At 44.0% G+C, this 22,073-nt stretch overlaps 1 protein-coding gene and 1 long non-coding RNA gene across 5 annotated transcripts in view; one reads left to right on the top strand and one right to left on the bottom strand.

Annotated features, from left to right (window-relative positions):
* Positions 1–165: 165 nt before the first annotated feature.
* The window catches only part of loxl4 (lysyl oxidase-like 4), a 35,571-nt gene continuing 13,663 nt past the window's right edge, over positions 166–22,073 (top strand). The window contains exons 1-6 of the mRNA XM_061837459.1: positions 166–1,187; positions 2,616–2,935; positions 3,014–3,216; positions 12,321–12,359; positions 13,653–13,866; positions 13,963–14,140. Coding sequence (XP_061693443.1) covers positions 815–1,187; positions 2,616–2,935; positions 3,014–3,216; positions 12,321–12,359; positions 13,653–13,866; positions 13,963–14,140 — 1,327 coding nt within the window. The 5' untranslated portion in view covers positions 166–814. The remainder of the gene's footprint in view (positions 1,188–2,615; positions 2,936–3,013; positions 3,217–12,320; positions 12,360–13,652; positions 13,867–13,962; positions 14,141–22,073) is intronic.
* The window catches only part of LOC133509929 (uncharacterized), a 59,453-nt gene continuing 38,384 nt past the window's right edge, over positions 1,005–22,073 (bottom strand). For 2 of the 4 annotated variants that reach the window (XR_009797472.1, XR_009797471.1), the window contains exon 10: positions 18,080–18,506. This is a non-coding gene — a long non-coding RNA (uncharacterized LOC133509929). Of the gene's footprint in view, positions 1,138–13,638; positions 13,878–18,079; positions 18,507–22,073 lie in introns of those variants that run through there. The other 2 variants (XR_009797474.1, XR_009797473.1) reach the window with 2 other exon arrangements.

Below are 22,073 nucleotides of genomic sequence, written 5' to 3'. Positions count from 1 at the left end.
ATACAAACTCATTTTTAACGTTTGACATGTTTCTGTGTGAGTGGAATACGTTGGAATCTATGACACAGCTGTCGGAAAATAATGTTTAATCCACAGATTGAGATGCATAACTGTTGGTTTTATTCTCCAACCGAGCAGGCAGACGGACAGACTTGTTTGTCCAGAAGATGTCATTGTTGCACTTTTCAAAATTAGGCCCATTTCTATTTCTTTGCTTTCTTCACTTCAAGCCCTTGACCACAAAATCCAGAAATATAAATACATTACAAATCTGAGCCAAGTATGTATTTCAAACCACTGCCATCTCTGGCAAAATTTGGATTTCTCATGGTTTTTAAAACATTTTTAACTGCCATACAAATGTAAAAAAAAAAAAAAAAAATCATAATTACATTGATGTACCTGTAGTGCATCAGGAAGTAGACACTGAGGCTTGGTGAAGGCATACATTTTTTGACATTAACTGTCATGCAAATGTAAAAAGAAGTCAACCACATATGTTTCAATTACATACAGTGATATTTGCCAGGGGGCACCACGGTGAACTAGTGGTTAGCTGACTCACAGTTTCTAAGTCTGGGGTTCAAATCTCGCCTGTGGTTTTCCTGTGCTTGCGTGGGTGTTCCACAGGTACTCTAGCTTCCTCTCACATTGCGAACATGAGTCTCTTTTTCACTGAAGGCTCGAAATTGCACACAGTAAGTGTGAAAGGATCTTTCTCATCATTTTTATATACTGTAATGAAATCCGACTCTTCTAAGAGTAATTTTAACTTAAAATGAATAGCTGCATAGAAAAGTAAAATCCGAAAAATATGCTACAAGTGACCCGGTGGGTGCTTTACCTTCTTCCTCCTCAGAGGTCGTCCTCAGCGGTCAAAATGCCCCTCGCCTTCTGCTCCAGCTGCCTGCTGTTCCTCGTCCTCGTGTCCCTCTCCGCTTCTGAGCCGAGGCGCGGTGTTTCCGGTCAGCGCCGGGCGGCGCGCGCACCTGCCGCCAAGGTGCGCCTGGCGGGAAACTTTGCGCGGGAGCCTCACGAGGGTCGCGTGGAGGTGCTGCACAACAGCACGTGGGGCACCGTCTGCGATGACGAAGTGGACATCAACCTGGCCAACGTGGTGTGTCGAGAGCTGGGCTTCTTGGGGGGCGTCACGTGGGCACACAGCGCCAAGTATGGAGAAGGACAGGGTAAGAAAAAATTATTTTGCTGAAGCGATACTGTAACAGATTTGCCATTCATTCGCCTTTTTACAGAGAACTGAAGTGAAACATTGCTAGAATGTTATTTTTTCTTCCCATCGGGGCTATCATGAAATCTACTGGTGAAAGGTCAAGCCATACTGCATTAATGAGGGATTGCGGTTGCAGCTTACATAAACCCAACACCACCTGAAATCATTCCCAGTTGAAGTGTTAAAACTGGGCTTAAAACTTGCTTGATACTTAAAATGTATCCCCATCATTGCGAAATCGTTGCTACATTAAAGCCTTGAGCCACAATCTAGGAGCATCTAGTCTGGTTTGCAAACGATTGTTTTTCCCATTCTGAAAAACTGCGGTGGTGCACAACTGATTCATGTTGGACCACCTTTGCCACTCTTTTCTGGTACCTAACACTCTGGTAAAATAAACTCTGTGTTGATTGGTGGATCGTCTCTTCTCTGTCACAATGAAAAGCATGTAATACACATGACTGACTTTCCTCGGATCGATTCCCACTGATCCACTGTCAGGATAAACGAGCGTCTGAATGGTTAACCTCGTTTGACTGGTGACCAGTCCAGGGCGTGCCTTGTCTCCCAGGATAGGCTTCCCAACGACAGTATGGATCAAAGAACACTAAATAGCACTTTTCTTAAGACAAAGCACGTCATCAGCTGCATGCTGGGAAGAAAGAACACAAACATTGGAAGTCGTCCATCATTGTCCTTGCTATATTGTGCTTCTCCTCTCTTGAATTCATTGTGGTCTGCCCTGGGTGATGTCACCCAATGTTGCAAAAGCAAAGCGGCTCAGGGCTGACCGTGTGCTGGTGGAACTGCAGCTTATATGATCATCGATTGCAGCTCTTGACGCGGAGTGGCAAAAGCCAGCCATCATCGTTTCATGTTGGTCCAAATGCAATTACAGCACTGTACATTGGACCAGTTGCTCAATACTTTAAAAGATGCCACACGCCTTAATGTATGCCAACAGCAGTAATTAAGATACCCGAAATAACCGGCATCATAAAGGCAAAACGATGTCATCTCGTTAAGGTCGCCCGGCAGGCTGGAAGAGCTCATGCATGAAAAAAAAAAAAAAAAAAAAAAGTAGGGACATTTGTTTTGGAGTAACGATAGCATACGCTGGACCGTCGTTCTCTAACACTTGCTGCGGGGCATGAGCATTCTTTACTGCTGGTTTTAAATCCAAATTAAAGAGAACGCAGAATGAATTTGAGAGGCACGGTCATAAAATACTCAACTTCTGAACACGCCGCGAAGGTGCAACCCCTAATCATGCTGCCGGTTAAAGTCATACACGATCCTCACTTTTTAGAGCCTGTGTGGTCTGTTTCCAGAACAACCTTAACTGGATAACGTACTTAATAGCAACTTACTTTCCTCTGCCAAGGCCCCATATGGATGGACAACGTCCGATGCAACGGTTCTGAGAAGTCCTTAAAGGACTGCAAGCACAACGGCTGGGGGGTGAACGACTGCAAACACTCTGAAGACTTGGGGGTGGTGTGCACCACGGAGCAACGTCGGGAGCAGACGACCAGCACCGGAGACCACAGCAACGCCATCAGCACTAATGGGAATCCCTCGAGCCGGTGGCAAGGCCTCATGGCCACCCGCAGGCACTCAGGATACGGCTATTATGGGAATGGACATCCGTACGAAGTCCCCAGGATCCAGAGGCAGCGACTTTACCAGGCATGGCAGCACACCGCTCATGAACGCTCCACAACTGTTTAAAGTTTCCATCTGTAAAAACTGTTCACTTCCTTCCATCAGGGTCACAGTAAGGTCCGGATTGAGGAGGTGCGCCTGAGGCCCATCCTCATGTCCACCAAGAAGAAGAGCTTGGTGACTGAAGGCGTCGTAGAAGTGAAGCACGCGGGCAGGTGGAGGCAGGTCTGCGATATGGGATGGAGTCTGAACAGCAGCAGAGTGGTTTGCGGGATGCTCGGCTTTCCTGACGCCGCTCAGCCTGTCCTCAAAATGTACAAGTGAGTATGTATCTCGTCCTGCGAGAAGCCCAGTAGAACCCTTCCCAGCTGTCGGCAGGCAGTGTTGGGCAAGTTGGGTAATTTTTAAATTCTTAAAAGCATATTCATGTTTTTAGGCAAGGCCCTCAATCCCACACAGTATGGTTGGACTGGCTATAATTGTTTTAAACCGAATCACCAAACTTTGCTAACACGCACCACCCAGATGCAATAAAAAAAAAAACACAATTATCTCACAATAGTATTGCCCATCTTTATAAAATAATTGGTCCGAAGTTGCAATTGGACAAAGTAGGACAAGTTCACTAGAAGAGGCCCCATAGCTCAGTGGTTAGAGCACTGGTTTGGTAAACCAGGGTTTGTGGGTTCGTATCCCACTGGGGCCTCCACTCCCTGAGAAGGGTTGCGTCAGGAAGGGCATCCGGCGTAAAAATTGTGCCAAACATATATATGCGTTCATCTGAAATGATACGCTGTGGCGACGCCGAAAGGAAAACAACAACAAGGACAAGTTCACTAGTGAAGGATCGCTGACATGAGAATGTGTGCCTTGAGCCAAAATGGCAGACTTCCTGTGTACAGTTTGGGGATGGGTTCTTGAGACTTTTTTTGTGGGTGTACTCGTGATAAACGTCAGCCAAATTTCATGTTGCTCAGGCTAACTTGATCAACAGTTAACAGTTGGTGTTTATGAAACCAGTTTTTTGGGCGTCAAGCTCAGAGGTGTAAGATGCCTGAAAAATTTGATGGGTTACTGAGGATGGAAACGCTCCACAATTTTTGGGGTGGGGTGGGGGTTGAATACAGATAAACGAATTGAGAAGCCAGCCAATGGACAATCAGACGCAGGAAGGCTCCCCTGATTCAGAGAAAAAGGAGTAACGTGTGCTGACTGAGTTCTTGGAATCTTGGCTGATTTTAAAAGGCAAGCAGCATGGCTTTTTTATTGGTCATGAATGGCAAAGGATTAAAATGTAACTGGTGTAATGTCATCAAATATTACTTTTAATGCATTAGATTAGCACACTATAACAAAACACGTGTTCCTCCCTCTGTCAACATTGCAGGTATCAGGATTGCTGCTAAATGATTAAAAAGTCTGCAAAAAATAAAAAGCAGAGAGCAATGGTGCCGTGTTACGAGGCAGAATAAGTTAAAGCCTTCTGTCACGCTTATCTCCCCCCCTCAGCCACATCTCCATGCGCATTTCCATCTCCTCCTCAGCCTGGGGGTAATGATAAGGGGCATCTCTGTTCCCCCTCTTTTCACCTTTTTCCAGGCAAATCATCCCCTGTGCACCTCATTGCTTCTGCGTCTCTGATGCTATCTCCACTCCCCAGAACAACAACTACGTTTTTAATTTTGGATCCCTGTCCCGAGGTGTAATATCACCTTCCTGATTGTGCTTTAACTGTTCCGTCGATACGTTGCAGGGAGGCCAGATGAAGGGTATTTTTTTTTTTCGTGTGTGTGTGTGAAGTCGCCCATTTTATTGGTGGTAGAGAAACTGCAGCTTTGAGTCAGCGAAGCTGCACTCCACTTTTTACATCCTCTCCCGCCAGTAGGCTGCCATTAAGGCTCTGCCAGGGCTTGTTATTTTTTTGATATATCATTTCGTGTGCTTGCACTTTTCACATTAGATGCATTTGGACAGTGTAATGCAGGGATTCCCAATTTATAGGCAATGCGCTGGAAATGTTGGCTTCATTCAGACGACGAGGATGCGCACGTCACAACTAAGTTTCAAGCAAGTCAGGTCAAGTCAAACAATACAATCTTGCTCAGTGCCCACATACTGTGATTTCTCACACTTTGCACTTACAATCTCTGTACTTACGTTAGTTAGCTTTCTGAACACATTCACAATTATTTAATGGTCCCAAACGAGTGTCCTGATTGTCTATTGCACTGTAGCCTTTTTAATATAAGACGTAAGCAACACAAAGCTTATTTAATGTTCGAGCGGCTATCTGCCAGCTAAACTAAAACGTTGACGTAGCTTAAGCCCGGTGCAATATTTAGAAGTGTTTCTTTTTTTTGGTTTCGTGAGCTCACGTCTGCCATTTCTCTTTTTACCGATAGTATCGAAAAGCATTCCGGTAATTGTTGAATCCACCAACTTCGTATTTGGCTAGTCATGTGATTTGACTTGAGTCCCCCACGTGTGGAGCATGTGGCTAGAAAAGGCTGAGAAGTCTGAATCACGCGTATTTTATTGGTCAAACTCTGTCTTTACCACTGCTTCTAAATAGATAAAGAAGGTACATATCCCAAAATACATGCTAGAAACTATCCTTTGGAATTTGGTATCGTAATCACCTTCAAACTATAATGATGTGTATAAAACTGCCTTTTGTCCTGGTGTCTCCACAAAGGATCATAAAAGGCCCACCATCTACTGTAGGTTTTGTGCGATGGTTGATTTCCACACTAGCACCCCATCAGGGGTTCAGCAAAGTCACCTCAACAACAAGGATGTCCATTTCACAAAATGTCCCTGACTGACTACCTCACTGGAGGCAGTTAATTATCAGTAAATTGTTGTTTACACTGTATATGCTTGAATATATGTGCGTGAATTAGAGGGGCATAGGGGGAAGAGTGAGGCAACAGGGAGAAGAGATCGCGAGGGTGGACGACTTCAAATACTTGGGGTCAACAATCCAGAGCAATGATGAGTGTGGTAAGGAAGTGAAGAAACAGGTACAAGCGGGATGGAATAGCTGGCGGAAGGTGTCTGGTGTATTATGTGACAGAAGAGTCTCCGGTAGGATGAAGGGCAAAGTCTATAAAACAGTGGTGAGGCCAGCCATAATGTACGGATTAGAGACGGTGGTACTGAAGAAACAACAGGAAGCAGAACTGGAGGTGGCAGAAATGAACACGTTGAGGTTCTCGCTCGGCGTGAGCAGGTTGGATAGGATTAAAAACGAGATCATTAGAGGGACAGCCAAAGTTGGATGTTTTTGAGACAAGGTTAGAGAGATCAGACTTCGATGGTTTGGACATGTCCAGAGGCGAGAGAGTAAGTATATGGGTGGAAAGGTGCTGAGGATGGAGCTGCCAGAAAAAAGAGCAAGAGGAAGACCAAAGAAAAGGTTGATGGATGTGGTGAGGGAACACATGAGGGCAGTTGGTGTCGGTGAGAGGAAGATGCAGGAGATAGGCTTAGATGGTGTGGCGACCCCAAATGGGACAAGCCGAAAGTAAAAGAAAGAAGATGCTCTGCCATTGGCTTTTGACCAGTCCACAGTGTACGCGCCCCCTCTAGTCCAAAGGCAGCTAAGATAGACGCCATCTTACTTGCGGGCCTAATGAGGACATGCAGTATATAAAAAAGATGGTTGCCTGTATTGAAATCAGTCAGTGACTACAGTCAGACAAAAATCCAAGTAAAATAGACTCGGCAAACCGATTAAAAATTTATGGTTGGGAGAATCCCTCTGAATGTTCTGAACTCACGTTTCCATGTCAGTGTCATAATCTACATGCAGTATATAAAAAAGATGGTTGCCTGTATTGAAATCAGTCAGTGACTACAGTCAGACAAAAATCTGTGTAAAATAGACTCGGCAAACCGATTAAAAATTTATGGTTGGGAGAATCCCTCTGAATGTTCTGAACTCACATTTCCATGTCAGTGTCATAATCTACAGATTCATGCAGAATTAATGAGGAGTAGAGCCATTGCTTGTGTAGGTTTCATGGATGTAGCCTGATAAAAAAGTTTTTTTGTCACGGACAAGTGGAGCCTGACGCAACAGCACCCTTGCTGATTTCGGCCACGTGGTGCACTCCAATTTGTCCAACTGACTTCTTCACATGATTGATCATATATAATCAACACTACCAAGGATCAGTCAATTGAACAAGGGTTTTAACCTCTTTCGAGCCATCTTGTGTGGACTTAAGTTTCCCAGTACCTGTGTGTGTGTTCTTTGTGCGAGCCTCCTCCCGTAGATCCAACATATGTATTTTAAAGCGTCTGAAGACAAAATGGTATAGAAGTCCAATCAGTCCCTTAGAGAATGATCCAGGCGTCTGCTTGAATTACTTCAAGCTGTTCCCAAATCCGAATGGTAGTTTGTCCTTGTTTTGGTGCAAGGCTGTTTATCTGCAAGAGCACGCCAACCGCGTTCTTTCTGTACTTGTTTTGTTTTGCTCATTGTAAGCAGCCTGAAATAGATACTGTAATAAATCCATGTGAGCAACCACAACAAGTCCTTTTCGACAATATGACCTTGACATTTTTTTTAACATCTGCGCCCAGGACTGGAAGCCAAGAAATGCTTACGGGGATCATGTTGCATGGTTTTGACCATCGGGGACACTCCCCTCCTCTTCCTCCCCCTTGCTCAAAAGCCATTCTTAGCAATCTTTAACCAGGCCGCATCTCTGGGGCCGCCTTGTGTGTCTTGGATGAGAGTCTGAAGATGCTGTAATTGCAGGGTTGTCACGAGAGAGGCTCACTGGGGTTTGTGCTGTGAGTGGAAAAAAACGCCCTCCATTGTAACTGTGTGTGAGAAGAGGAAAAGGGCCTTGCCAGAGACTTGGGGGGGCACACCAGTCGGATCTAATTTTCAATTACTTTTGTGAAATATCTTAAATTGTGGTTGCCGTACGAGCTGTTGAATCAGCACTCGACCGACTTTTGTCATCTGACTTTTGATTTAGGGACACTTAACCCTGTAAGAAGCCTTAATGCCATTCATTTTTATGTTTTACTTTGAAATTATTTTTTCTCCGTCTCATCGTATTTCCAGATGATATTCTATTTAAAATTGTCACCTATGTGCTTTAAATTAGCCTAAAATGCAAAGCTACACAGAGACAGACATTTTTGTTTCCTTTGTGTTGAAAAATGTCCTCCTTTATTTGTATATTTTTTTTTTTTATTTATTCAAGCCAAACTCACAATGGGAAATGCCACAGACAGGCAAGCAAGTATGCCGTGACATTCTAACCCTTTTATCAATGAATATTTGGACACAAATGGTGGCGCAACACACGTAGACATACTAGCACAATACTCACAGGTATATATTCTCTGCTAAAACTGACTAATATGACTGCGGCTTACCGAGAACCTGAGACGTCTCTATGTACAGTATATCCGTGTCTGTGTGATAATATCCCCCACAATCCTAGTCAAAGCCTGTTGAAACAGAAAATACGGTAAAAACTGTTTAATATCTTTAGATTTTATTTAATTATGTCATGTTATAATCTGTTATTTTTTTTATATGAAGTACAATATTATAGTGTATTTTTTTCTTATTTAAAAACATTACAAAGCGTTTAGGAAGGCGAAACCTAATTAACGGTATTTGCATTCAATTTAATGGAGGAAGATGATTTGAGACATGTATTCTAAATTATAAGCACAGTCATGGAAGAAATTATACTCTTATCTCAAGTCAGCACTGCATTTTAAAAAAGTGGATATTTTTGTATGGTGAGGTAAAAATAATTTCAACGTAAACTTTTAGTGACCCCATCATATAAGTGTCAAAATCTATGCTTAAAAAGCATCGTGCGCTCTCTACGTTTTTTTTCTCCATCATTGCTTCAGCGATGTGGTGTCAAGTTGAGTTCAGTTTTGTTCAAATTTGGGGATTTAAGTCACTGAAATGGCTTTGGAAAACTGACAAGACTACTGTAATGTACTCGATTGTAACTTTTTTTGTCATCCTCCATGAACAATTGAGTCGCCTGCTGACTAACAAAGAGTTGGAGGACCTTGTTTGTCCCGCCTTCTAGTACACAGTAGTTGTCAGTAATTTTATGATGACAATGACATCTTGAATAATTGCATGGTGCACTCACTAGTCTTACAGTCCTTCTGCTTGGTCTCCCGTTGAGTGGAATTTTTTTTTGTCCCGGACTTCTATTTCCATATTCCATGTAGAGCAAGCAGAATAATATAGATGAAAATCTATTCAATTTCCCGCAGACATATCATTTCCCTTCTTCACATGGCAAAAAAGTTGACAGCATCACCAGCGCCCTTGCTGGTTGAAGCAAATAGTCAATTTTGCCTTTGCTATTTTTTTCTGCACACCACAAAATTCCCAATGAACAATGAAAGAGTTATTATTTCAAGAAATGGAAGTTGTAGAGAAGTACAATGAACCGAGCACAATGATGTAATGATGTAATTACTTGGAGGCTGATGAGGCTCCCATTCATTAGCGTCATTAGCGTCAAGGCTCAACAATCACCGAAGCAAAGCAATTTTTGGTCAAAGCTGATGGACGGATGTTGTGGAGGAAATTAATAACCCGGCTGTCCGGAGCCCACACTCACTGGATCAATTCTCATGCAAGATTTATGTAAAAAGATTTAAAAAAAACAAAAGCTTTTTGATATGAATGTCTTTTGTCAAAAGTTAGTGTGGCGAGGTCACACAATATTGTGCGTTTGTGTGGGTAGCGGGCATGGAGAGCCACACGGGAGACACATTTAACACGTTTTACGAGTGCAGTTGAGGACGTGCTGTGTTAAATAACAGTCGGCGGCGTTTTACAGACGCTTTAGTGACGTTTATGGGATTGTTCCGCAGCCGTGGAATGAAGTGCGCGATACAAACGTTCAGCATGGCGCCGATTGTTTACTCGCGTTTGGGCATCGCATGATGTCATTCGGCAACTCCACAACTTTGCTTTGCGTTTTGATTTCGAAGTAGCAAAGTGCAAAACACCTCTCCCTGTGAGTTAATTGACGGCGATGACTGAAACGAGTCGTTTCTCCCAAAAACAACTTTTATCCTTGAAAAACACATTTCTTTTATGGTCTCGCTTGAGTAGAGCGCAAGGAGTTATTGAGTAAAGCGGAGCGTCAGCAACCAGCAACATAACGTCATTACTGCGACAAAACCTTACTTTGTTTTAGCCTTCTGACTTAATGAACTAACGAGGATTGCATTCTCAAGAAAATTCCCAAAATGCCTGAAATATGCACGAGAAAATATTGACCCGTCTCTGCCAACATGAAATCGTCATCTAATGGGCTCCTATTAGTCAACCTCATTATCTTCTTCTTTTCATTTTGGCTTGTCCCGATTAGGGGTCGCCACAATGTGTCATATTTTTCCATGTAAGCCTATCTCGTGCATCCTCCTCTCTAACACCCACAGTCCTCATGTCCTCCCTCACAACATCCATCAACCTTTTCTTTGGTCTTCCTCTCGCTCTTTTGCCTGGCAGCTCCATCCTCAGCACCCGCCTGCCAATATACTCACTCTCTCACCTCTGGTCATGTCCAAACCATCAAAGTTTGCTCTCTCTAACATTGTCTCCAAAACATCCAACTTTGGCTGTCCCTCTAATGATCTCGTTTCTAATCCTATCCAACCTGCTCACTCCAAGCGAGAACCTCAACATCTTCATTTCTGCCACCTCCAGTTCTGCTTCCTGTTTTTTCTTCAGTGCCACCATCTCTAATCCTGCATCATGGCCGGCCTCACCACTATTTTTATAAACTTTGCCCTTCATCCTGGCGGAGACTCTTCTGTCACATAGAACACCAGACACCTTCCGTCAACTGTTCCACCCCGCTTGGACCCGTTTCTTCGCTTCCTTACCACACTCACCATTGCTCTGAATTGTTGACCCCGAGTATTTGAAGTCATCCATCCTCGCGATTTCTTTTCCCTGTAGCCTCACTCTTCCCCCTACACCCCTCTCATTTACGCTCTGCATTGTTGACCCCAAGTATCTGAAGTCATCCACCCTCGCTATCTCTTCTCCCTGGAGCTTCAACCTCATTATGAAGCGCAAAAATACAATTCTGGATTTGAAACTCGTTTTGCACCAATAAGTACTGTTGTCCTTAGTCAGTCTATAAAGATTTACAGTCCTGAAACAATCTATATTGCCCAATAATGCAGATTTGTATAACAGCCACCAGCCGGACTGCAGCATGTTTACTACATAGCGTAATCAATGTGAACATCTGTACACTGTTTACACAGTCCAAGTACACGTTTTGGAAGGCTTCCCGGCCCACTCCGTTTGCGGCATGTTAGCGAGCTTGTCCAGCGAACGGAAGGCTTCCCTCAGCGCCCGCGCTGCTGCATAATTCTCAAATTGGCAGCAAATGGCTTCGTTTTTTTTTCTTCCCTAAAATGCTGCTGTTGAACAACTTTGGCTTTATTTACAAGGAGGCTTGGTTTGTGAAAAGATTACAGTGAAGCCTCAGACGGTTAAACACAATTCCTTTTTCTGTTAAAAAAAAAAACCAAAAAATATTCTTCCCGCTGGAAATGATAACATCCATCCATCTTCAACACTTGGGGTTGCTGTATGTTTATAAATAGTCTATAAAAATGTAAAAAGTTGTTGCAAAAAAAATTACAAAACAAACCAATTCACTGAAAATAAAAGCACAAATGACAACTCAAAGCTTCTCGTTTTTCTCCCTTTTTTCAGCTTTTTGGGATTTAAAAAAAAAAAAGCAAAATACAGGGTTAAACTTTCTTAAACTTTGTGTTTTGCAGAACACACAATGAAAATGTAAAGCCTAGAAATTTCATGTGAGTTTTCTGTTTTTCCTTATTGTCATTTGTCAAGGTTTGTTTTTAAATTTTCCGATTGTGTTATTCCAAAATCTTTTGTATATGTAGCATTCTGGAAAGGTCTAATTCAGTGCCTTGTATATTTCTTTTGCTCTTTAAACAAAAAAAGTAATTCATATTTCGAAATTGACCTTCATAAAATCAATTTAAAAAAAGAAAATCACAGAAGAAATAGCGATCCCAGCCTGCACCATTTGTATACCTAACTAGAACGTTGCTTGAAAACCAGTGTTTTATATACAAAGGTTAAATTTGGAGCAGTTGAAAGTCGTTGCCAGAGTGGTGAATAATTTCAGTTGCCAGGTCCGAGCACGCAATGCGCACGTTTGTATGTGTGCCACATGGTGGACGCTCTCACGTGTGGCCAGGTCACTTGGAAAACAAACAGAAGATCCCTGAGTACATCTTAGAGTCACGATTATCTTGCATCTACTTGGGGTCACCCAGGTCACCTCACAGAGTGCGTGTGTGTGGAACCACAGTTGGTGCACACTCCTGATAGAACCATTTCCTCTCTTTTTCTCTACAGGAAAATATGGGACACCAAGGTGGCAGATCCTTCAACGAGGTAAGTAATACTTTGGCCTACTGCAAACAGAGCTCACACAAAATATCTGCATCAGAGACATAATAGTGGAGCCCAGGGGTGGTTAGAGTAGCGACTAATTGTACTCAAAGTACTGTTACTTCAAAATGCTCAGACACTAGTAAGAGTAAAAATTACTTTTGTAAAAAATACTCAAGTAACATCCATCTATCCATTTTCTTTGCTGCTTATCCTCACGAGGGTCACGGTGAGTGGTGGACCCTATCCCAGCTGTCAACAGGCAGGAGGCGGGGTACACCCTGAACTGGTTGCCAGCCAATCACAGGGCACATAGAGACAAACAGCCACACTCAAATTCAGAGTGTCCAATTATTGTTGTATCTTTTGGGGATCTGGGAGGAAACTGGAGTGCCCGAAGAAAACCCACGCAGGCACGGGGAGAACATGCAAACTCCACACAGGCGGCCCCGGGATGGAACCCGGGTCCTCAGAACTGTGAGGCCAACGCTTCACCAGCTGAATCACCGCGCCACCACTCAAGTAACAGTGAAAAAAAACTACAAGTACTGAGTAACTGGTGACGGTGACCAGGTCATATGACTCCCTGGCACCATTTAATTAGTCAACCTGAGTTGACCGTCACTCTTTCTTGGGTTGGTAAAACAGAGTCATGTGACATTGGCCAAGGTGGAAGTAGTACCAAGTGGAATGTGCCTCAATGTATTGGAGTAAAACTATGGCTTCTTCCCACCAAAAATACTGATGTACATGTAAAAAAAATGTAGCATTGAAATTTCTGACAAGGAAAATTTATTTTTTGTTAAATTTACTGAAGTAAATGTAACGGTGTAAACGTAACGTCTTACTATTTAAGTCAGAATACTTATGGGTCAACTTAGAAACCCAATTTCATGTCACGCTGATGAGACAGAACAGCGACCAGAGAAAAGAGGGGGAAAATGTGGGGAGAAAAAAGCTAAATTCTTGCCTTTAGGCAGTGTGATAGTCACGAGGGAAGGGGCTACACGCGACATAACTGCAATCCCGCCTTGGGTACGACCACAGAAGCTTGGATTTTCGCAGCCGACTTTGATCGTAGGTTCTGTGTCGATGCCGTACACAAAAGACAGCGATCCATTCTGATACTACCTCCGGTGTTGGAAAATTTGCTTGTCAATTTTAATTTTACACCTCAGATACTCAGTCTTAAGTGGAGACATTCACGGGTCAACTTTGACCCCACCAGTTCGAGTCAGAGCAAACACAACAAGCAGTACGATACCAAATTTTTGAACCTCACCTTGTTCCTTTCAGGCTGAGCCTCATGGCCAAGAAGAAGGGCTTCTGGGTCGAGAAGGTCAACTGTCTGGGCACCGAGAACACCTTGTCCGAGTGCCACGGTCAGCTGTCGATCCCCCGTAGTCCCGCCCCATGTAAGAACGGACGGCACGCTGTGGTCAAATGTGTTCCGGGCCCTCAGTTTTCCAGGATTTCCTCGGGAAGACCTCAAGCCCCGTACCCAGTTGCGGTAAGATGGCGCTATAAATGGAAAAATAAAAAAACCCTACAAATGAGTGTTTTATGTGGTGCTGACTTTGACTTTCCTTTCCGTTCCTCTTTGTAGCCAGTCCGTCTGAAGGCTGGGCCCAGGCTCGGCGAGGGCCGCGTGGAAGTACTCCGAGACGGAAAGTGGGGGACGATCGTGGACCACATGTGGGAGCGGACCGCGGCCAGTGTGGTGTGCAGAGAGCTGGGCTTCGGTACAGCTAAGGATGCGCTGCAAGGCGCCTATATGGGTCAAGGTGAGAGGGAACAATGAGTTTGTTTTGACTGTGTGGTTTCAAAGTGTTTATCGAGCGTGATGACATTCCAGACGAGATACGGCAACCTTTGCACAAGGCGCTTTATCTGGAGTCGGCAGCAGTCTGCCCTGACTGATCAGATGAGATCACGTCTGTCTGTGACAGCTTGAAGCAGCTCGTGTTTTCATTGCCGTCGCTCCACCTGTGGGACCTGAGCCAGGACGGTCAGGTGCACACTTTCACATAATATCTAATACTTTAAACCGCACTGATCTGTTTAAGCCGTGGTGGTTCAAATAGCAGAAAGTACCCTTCATTGGCCCACCGGCGTCTCCGACTCACATCCAGTGGAGCCTCCAAGCTTGACCGCAACCTGTGAGAGGACCGTGGGCCATTTGAGATTTGCTAGGATTTACAATTTTATTTTAGGTTATAATAATAGAACAATCCATCTGTGGGTTGAAATGTGGCCTTAAAAAAAAAGTACATACAATGTTTGTAGTAACTGGCTTCCAGGTGTAAAAAAAAGAAGTAATGCTTATGCATTAGAAGTGTTCACATTATGAAGATGAATTCTGTTGCTTCCTTTTTTTCAACATTCTTAGAAGTTTAAAAAGAAGTTGACAGCTGTTCAAAACAGGAGTACTATTTTTAAGACCAAAATGAATTGCTACAATGACCAAATTTGAAGTTAGTCACTTATTATGTGTTAACTGGATGTCTTCTGTATTCTCGAATTGCTAATTGCTTACTAATTTAAAGCTTTGCGTTAGATATTGAGAATGATGGTCAAGGAACTTTTTGCATGAGTAATGAAAGCCATCATTTTTTAAAATTAATCTCTCTGACCACTCTTATGTGCTAGATCCTTAGTAAAATACACCAAGTTATGAATTACCCATCCATCCATCTTCTACCGCTTGTCTGGGGAAAGTAGCTTCAGGAGGGATACGCAGACTTCCTTTTCCCCACCCACCGAATCAGATGCCCCAGCCACCTCACCTGGCTCCTTTCAATGCGGAGGAGTAGCGGCTCGACACTGAGCCCCTCCCGGATGACCGAGCTTCTGACCCTATCCCTAAGGGAGAGCCCGGACACCCTGCGGAGGAAACTCATTTTGGCCGCTTGCATCCGGGATCTTGTTCTTTTGGTCACAACCCACAGCTCGTACCCATAGGTGAGCGTAGGAACGTAGATCGACTGGTTAATTGAGAGCTTCGCCTTTCAATTTAGCTCCCTCTTTACCACAACGAACCAATACAAAGTCCACATCATTGCAGACGCTACAGCGATCTGTCATCGTTCTCCCGCTCCATTCTTCCCTCACTCGTGAACAAGACCCCAAGATACTTGAACTTCTCCACTTGGGGCAGGATCTCAAGTTTATCAGTGTCAGAGGACCTAAAGTGAATTTGTGACAGAAATTGAGCTTTTTTTTCCTGTTAGCAATGGTTAGTTCACTTTTGAGATATTTTAGACTACTTTAGATAACCTTGAAGTCACGGCAAGGAGTTTTTCTACTTTGAATGAGATTCTGCTTCCTGTTTATAGTCTTCCCGTTTCTCTTTCTGAGACTGCTCCTTCTTTTGGAAAAGGTTTTGGGAAGATGCCCAAGGTTAACGCAATGAGCTGTTGTGAGATATGGCAAAGTCACCGTCTGAAAATTCCCCCTGAATTTTTGGTGGAACCGGGAATTTTGACGTGTTCCCTTGAGCGGTACTGCCGCGTTCAGCCGACCCAGCTGTGTGGGCTTTGGTGTCCCCGCCCTGAGGAGATGCGGGAACGGCCACCCAAAAGCTTTCAAGCCTGGGTGTGCGCTCTCCTTAAACTGATCAAGGCGAAAGACGGCAAGACCGTTTGCTTGTTTGGCTTAGAGTGTGTTACCTCACTCTCATTTTACCTTTTAACCTCTTTCGGCGCTGATGTCATTTTGATGATCTACTTTCAGTTAGCACATTTGGGCCCAGACGCGCTTAGTCGCATATGCGTTCACGTCCAAGCGTGGACATGGCTCGCTTTAAAATAAGGTCTGGCAGCTACAGTTTAAGCCTGACAAATGGCAGGTTTGCCCCCCCCCCCCCCACACACACACACACAAACACGTGCTTCCTGTGCGCACTCACATTCTCCCTCTCAGGTCTCAATGTAGCGTAGCGCTGCAGGTCGACGCCATTTCAAAGAGGTGGCACGGCTCCCCCCTCTATAGTGCTCACTATATGACGTTTAGCTACAAGCTGTAATTTCAGATGTGCCATGAAGGCCACATAACCATAGGCCTTTACATTGCTTGAACACGCCTAAATTAGACTCTTGAGAGAGTCTAATTTTCAAACTATTTACAGAAAGGAGGATTTTCAGGCAAAGTTATACAAAGATTTAATTAGTAGACGTTTAATTTCTGGGTAAAATAATATACTGTGGAACCGCCGCCGACGTTCGTGATGCGGTACGATTCGGAATTTTAACCAATATACGCCTCTGATGTTGGTCGCCGCTTATGTGGTCAAGAGGAGACATTTAATGAGAACCGTGGAACCGGAACTTTGACGTAAAGCTAGGTCGTACAAGTCGATATCATGGCCAACTCAAAAATTTCTGCAGAAAAAAAAAAAAAAAATCCAAATCTCAAAAGTTGCCACCATGCATGACATCACGAGTGCTAATATAAGCAAGACGATGAGACTTCAGCTCAGTGATCTATACAAGTGTGCTTTGTTTTTCTCTGGCTTTTTTGTACAGTATTTTTCTTTTATACACATCTCCCTCTGTCTTGGGCTGCTAAACAAATTCATCCATCAATTTTTTTGCCGCTTATCCTCACGAGGGTCACGGGGAGTGCTGTAGCCAATCCCAGCTGTCAACGGGCAGGAGGCGGGGTACTTCATGAACTGAATGCCAGCCAATTGTAGGGCACATGGAGACAAACCGCCGCACTCACAATCACAATTTAGAGTGTCCAATTAATGTTGCATATTTTTGCGATGTGCCAGGAAACCGGAGTGCCTGGAGAAAACCCACACAGGCACTGGGAGAACAAGCAAACTCCACACATTGAACCCAGGTCCTCAGCACTGTGATGCCAACGCTTTACCAGCTGCGTCACCGTGCCGCCCGTTAAACAAATTCCTGAATGAAAAATGAAGATGAAGAATGCGAGAATCAAAGTGACGTTCACAGCACACAAGACACTATATGTTATCAAAATTGAGGTAGCATGTTTTATATACAGTATATATATTTTTTATGGGGTTTAACTTCTTGTTCCACAAATACTCTTCACGTCTTTCCATCGTTTCCATCAAACGTTTCAGTCGAGTCTCGCTGCCCAGAGACCCCCCAGGCTGAGGCATTTTTGATAAGCAAACCTGATAAAGCATTTAAATGGTGATAAAGCCATCCAGCGCTCTTAACTTTCTGTGTGTCTCAAGCAGACATCGGCTGCGTGTGGCACACACACAAACATGATAGTGTATAAAGTGGCATAGTGACCTCAAACTTCTAATCATATTTGGCATCAACCTGGGGCAGCAACATGATTCTGGCGTGTTTTGTAGGATCTAGCTAGCCGCAGACAGCACAGATTACTACCACACAGATCCAACTAACACAATCCTGGCTAAGAAACACTGACTCAGACATCTTTCATGGAAAGAGGGGAAAAAGGGACAGCACATTAACTAGACTGTAATTTCAGCACGGAAAAGAACAGGGTTTTCCTTGTAAGCGCAACCAACTATTTGTGCTATTCCCAAAAAGAATGTGGCCAAAATTGCCAAATTTCCAACCCTTAACGCTGTCTTCCTAATAAGACAAAACAGAGGATGGCACCAGCCACTTCCAATCATTCTGACAGTAAAGTCACACTCAATCACAGATCACTTTAGAATCCAATAATTTGACGTAAAAATAATTAACTATAAATCAGTGGTGTCCTGCCGATTGTTTTATTTGCCTGCTGTAAATTCTCAAAATAACAGTAAACGAATTGGAGTTGGCAAAATAATACACCACCCTCCACCCAAAAAAATGACGAAACAAAAAAACATCACATCAAGACCGCTACTTCGTCAAAAAAATGGTCTAGACAACATAATGAGCAGAGGATAGCATATCTGCCACATAGTTTAGAGTTCCTGGGTTTGAATCCCAGCTCAGGCCCACCTGTGTGGAGTTTGCTTGTCCTTTTCATGTTTGGTCGGATCCGTGGCTTTCTCGCACATTCCAAACAAGCACGAAGGTAAGATTCATTGAAGACTCGAAATTGTTGTTTGTCTTCACGTGTTTCGTGATTCTACGGCAGCCATACAAGGATGCACGCCACCTCGTGCCCACTGGCAGCTGGGATGGGCTCCAGCTCACCCGCAACCTGATGAGGAAAAGCAGAACGGACGAGGAGGATGGGTGGATGCTTATCCTTTGTTAACCGGCATGGCATTGGTTACAGCGTGTTTAATAAACAAAGGATTCTTGAATTCTTCTCATTTCCTGCTGTTATTTATGTCAAGAATTACCGTAATTTCCGGCCTACAGTGCGCACCTGATTATAAGCCTCACCCAGTACATTTGGAAAGGAAATACTATTTGGTACACACATAAGCCGCACCTGTGTAAAAGGCGCCAGTGCCCACATTGAAACATGAGATATTTACAAAGAAAGACGGTACACAGAAGACTTTTCAAAGTTTGAATACCTTAGCTTATCTTAGCTCAACATAGCAACAACACGGTAGCACGAACAGGGCTGGCAAAAAAAAAATAAAAAAATCTCCGAGACGTGGCAGTAACACAGCGGCAACATGCTAGCACGGGACTAACGCTAGCGCAGGGCTAACAGGGCCGGTTAAGAAAAAAACATACTGGTAAAAATCACTGAGACGCGGCAGTAACACAGCAGGAACACACTAGCACAGCGCTAATGCTAGTGTAGCGCCAACAGGGCCGGTTTAAAAAAAAAAAAAAACATACCGGTAAAAGTCACTTCCTCGGCACATATATTCAACCGGTCTCACGCTGACCTTTCCCACTCGAGTGCCCCTTACGACCGTTACAAAAAATTCACAAATTAGCCGCATCACCACATATATCGCTGGGTTGAAACCGTGAGAAAAATGTCACGGCTCATAGGCTGGAAATGATGGTATATTGATTGATGTCTGCTTCCCAACTGCTGATTCTGGTTAAAAGTTCCTGGGACGTGGTTGACCTCAAGTATGTCGTGGTTAACTGAAGCTTTGAAATTGTCTGTTTTAAAAAGGGTTCCTGCACAAGGGGCCGAAAATCTACCATGCAAATGACAATAATGTTAAGTTATGCCATTCATGTCGCATTTGTTTTTCTTCCCAAATTGTGAGGCGCATTGCTGCTGAGGCCAAAGTATGCAATCTCAGCTGCATTAAAAAAAAGACAAATGCGATTGGGAAAATATGCTACAGACTGTAATCTTCTTCTTTTCCTTTCGGCTTGTCCCGTTAGGGGTCGCCACAGCGTGTCATCTTTTGCCATCTTAGCCTATCTCCTGCATCTTCCTCTCTAACCCCAACTGCCCTCATGTCTTCCCTCACCACATCCATAAACCTTTTCTTTGGTCTTCCTCTCGCTCTTTTGCCTGGGAGCTCCATCCTCAGGATCCTTCTACCAATATACTCACTCTCTCGCCTCTGAACATGTCCAAACCATCGAAGTCTGCTCTCTCGAATCTTGTCTCCAAAACATCCAGCTTTGGCTGTCCCTCTAATGAACTCATTTCTAATCCTATCCAACCTGGTCACTCCGAGCGAGAACCTCAACATCTTCATTTCTGCCACCTCCAGTTCAGCTTCCTGTTGTTTCTTCAGTGCCACCGTCTCTAATCCGTACATCATGGCCGGCCTCACCACTGTTTTGTAAACTTTGCCCTTCATCCTAGCAGAGACTCTTCTGTCACATAACACACCAGACACCTTTCGCCAGCTGTTCCAACCTGCTTGGACCCGTTTCTATTTTCTATTTTAACATACTTCTCTGCCACACCAGACTTACGCATGCAGTACCACAGTTCCTCTCTTGGTACTCTGTCATAGGCTTTCTCTAGATCCACAAAGACACAATGTAGCTCCTTCTGACCTTCTCTGTACTTTTCCACGAGCATCCTCAAGGCAAATAATGCATCTGTGGTACTCTTTCTAGGCATGAAACCATACTGTTGCTCGCAGATACTTACTTCTGACCTGAGTCTAGCCTCCACTACTCTTTCCATAACTTCATTGTGTGGCTCATCAACTTTATTCCTCTATAGTTCCCACAGCTCTGAACATCCCCTTTGTTCTTAAAAATGGGAACTAGAACACTTTTCCTCCATTCTTCAGGCATCTTTTCGCCGCTAGTATTCTGTTGAATAAGTTGGTCAAAAACTCCACAGCCATCTCTCCAAATTGCTTCCATACCTCTACCGGTATGTCATCAGGACCAACTGCCTTCCCATTTTTCATCCTTTGTAATGCCTTTCTGACTTCCCCCTTAGTAATCATTTCCACTTCCTGGTCCTTCACTCTTGCCTCTTCAACTCTTCCTTCTCTCTCATTTTCTTCATTCATCAACTTCTCAAAGTATTCTTTCCATCTATTTAGCACACTACCGGCACCAGTCAACACATTTCCATCTCTATCCTTAATCAGCCTAACCTGCTGCACATCCTTCCCATCTCTATCCCTCTGTCTGGCCAACCTGTAGAGATCCTTTTCTCCTTCTTTCGTGTCCAACCTGGTGTACATGTCTTCATATGCCTCTTGTTTAGCCTTTGCCACCTCTACCTTTGCCCTACGTCGCATCTCGATGTACTCCTTTCGCCTCTCCTCAGTCCTCTCAGTATCCCACTTCTTCTTCGCTAATCTCTTTCCTTGTATGACTCCCTGTATTATGGGGTTCCACCACCAAGTCTCCTTCTCCCCTTTCCTACCAGATGACACACCAAGTACTCTCCTGCCTGTCTCTCTGATCATCTTGGCTGTCGTCGTCCAGTCTTCCAGGAGCTTCGGTTGTCCATCGAGAGCCTGTCTCACCTCTTTCCGGAAGGCCGCACAACATTCTTCCTTTCTCAGCTTCCACCACATGGTTCTCTGCTCTACCTTTGTCTTCTTAATCTTCCTACCCACCACCAGAATCATCCTACATACTACCATCCGATGCTGTCGAGCTACACTCTCCCCTACCACTACTTTACAGTCAGTAACCTCCTTCAGATTACATCGTCTGCACAAAATATAATCTACCTGCGTGGTTCTACCGCCGCTCTTGTAGGTCACTATATGTTCCTCCCTCTTTTGGAAATAAGTGTTCACTACAGCCATCTCCATCGTTTTTGCAAAGTCCACCACCATCTGCCCTTCAAAGTTCCTTTCCTGGATGCCGTACTTACCCATCACTTCTTCATCGCCCCTGTTTCCTTTACCAATATGTCCATTACAATCTGCACCAATCACAACTCTCTCGCTGTCTGGGATGCTCAGAACTACTTCATCTAGTTCCTTCCAGAATTTCTCTTTCAACTCTAGGTCACATCCTACCTGTGGTGCATAGCCGCTAACCACATTATACATAACACCCTCAATTTCAAATTTTAGTCTCATCACTCGATCTGATACTCTTTTCACCTCCAAGACATTCTTAGCCAGCTCTTCCTTTAAAATAACCCCTACTCCATTTCTCTTCCCATCTACTCCGTGGTAGAATAATTTAAACCCTGCTCCCAAACTTCTAGCCTTACTACCTTTCCACCTGCTCTCTTGGATGCACAGAATATCAACCTTTCTCCTAATCATCATGTCAACAACTCCTGAGCTTTTCCTGTCATAGTCCCAACATTCAAAGTCCCTACACTCAGTTGTAGGCTCTGTGCATTCCTTTTTTTTCTTCTGACGCTGGATCCGGTTTCCTCCTCTTCTTTGTCTTCGACCCA

The sequence above is a fragment of the Syngnathoides biaculeatus genome, chromosome 12, assembly GCF_019802595.1.
Source record: "Syngnathoides biaculeatus isolate LvHL_M chromosome 12, ASM1980259v1, whole genome shotgun sequence".
In the NCBI taxonomy this organism is placed as follows: domain Eukaryota; kingdom Metazoa; phylum Chordata; class Actinopteri; order Syngnathiformes; family Syngnathidae; genus Syngnathoides; species Syngnathoides biaculeatus.
This window is presented reverse-complemented; position numbering and strand designations above follow the sequence as displayed.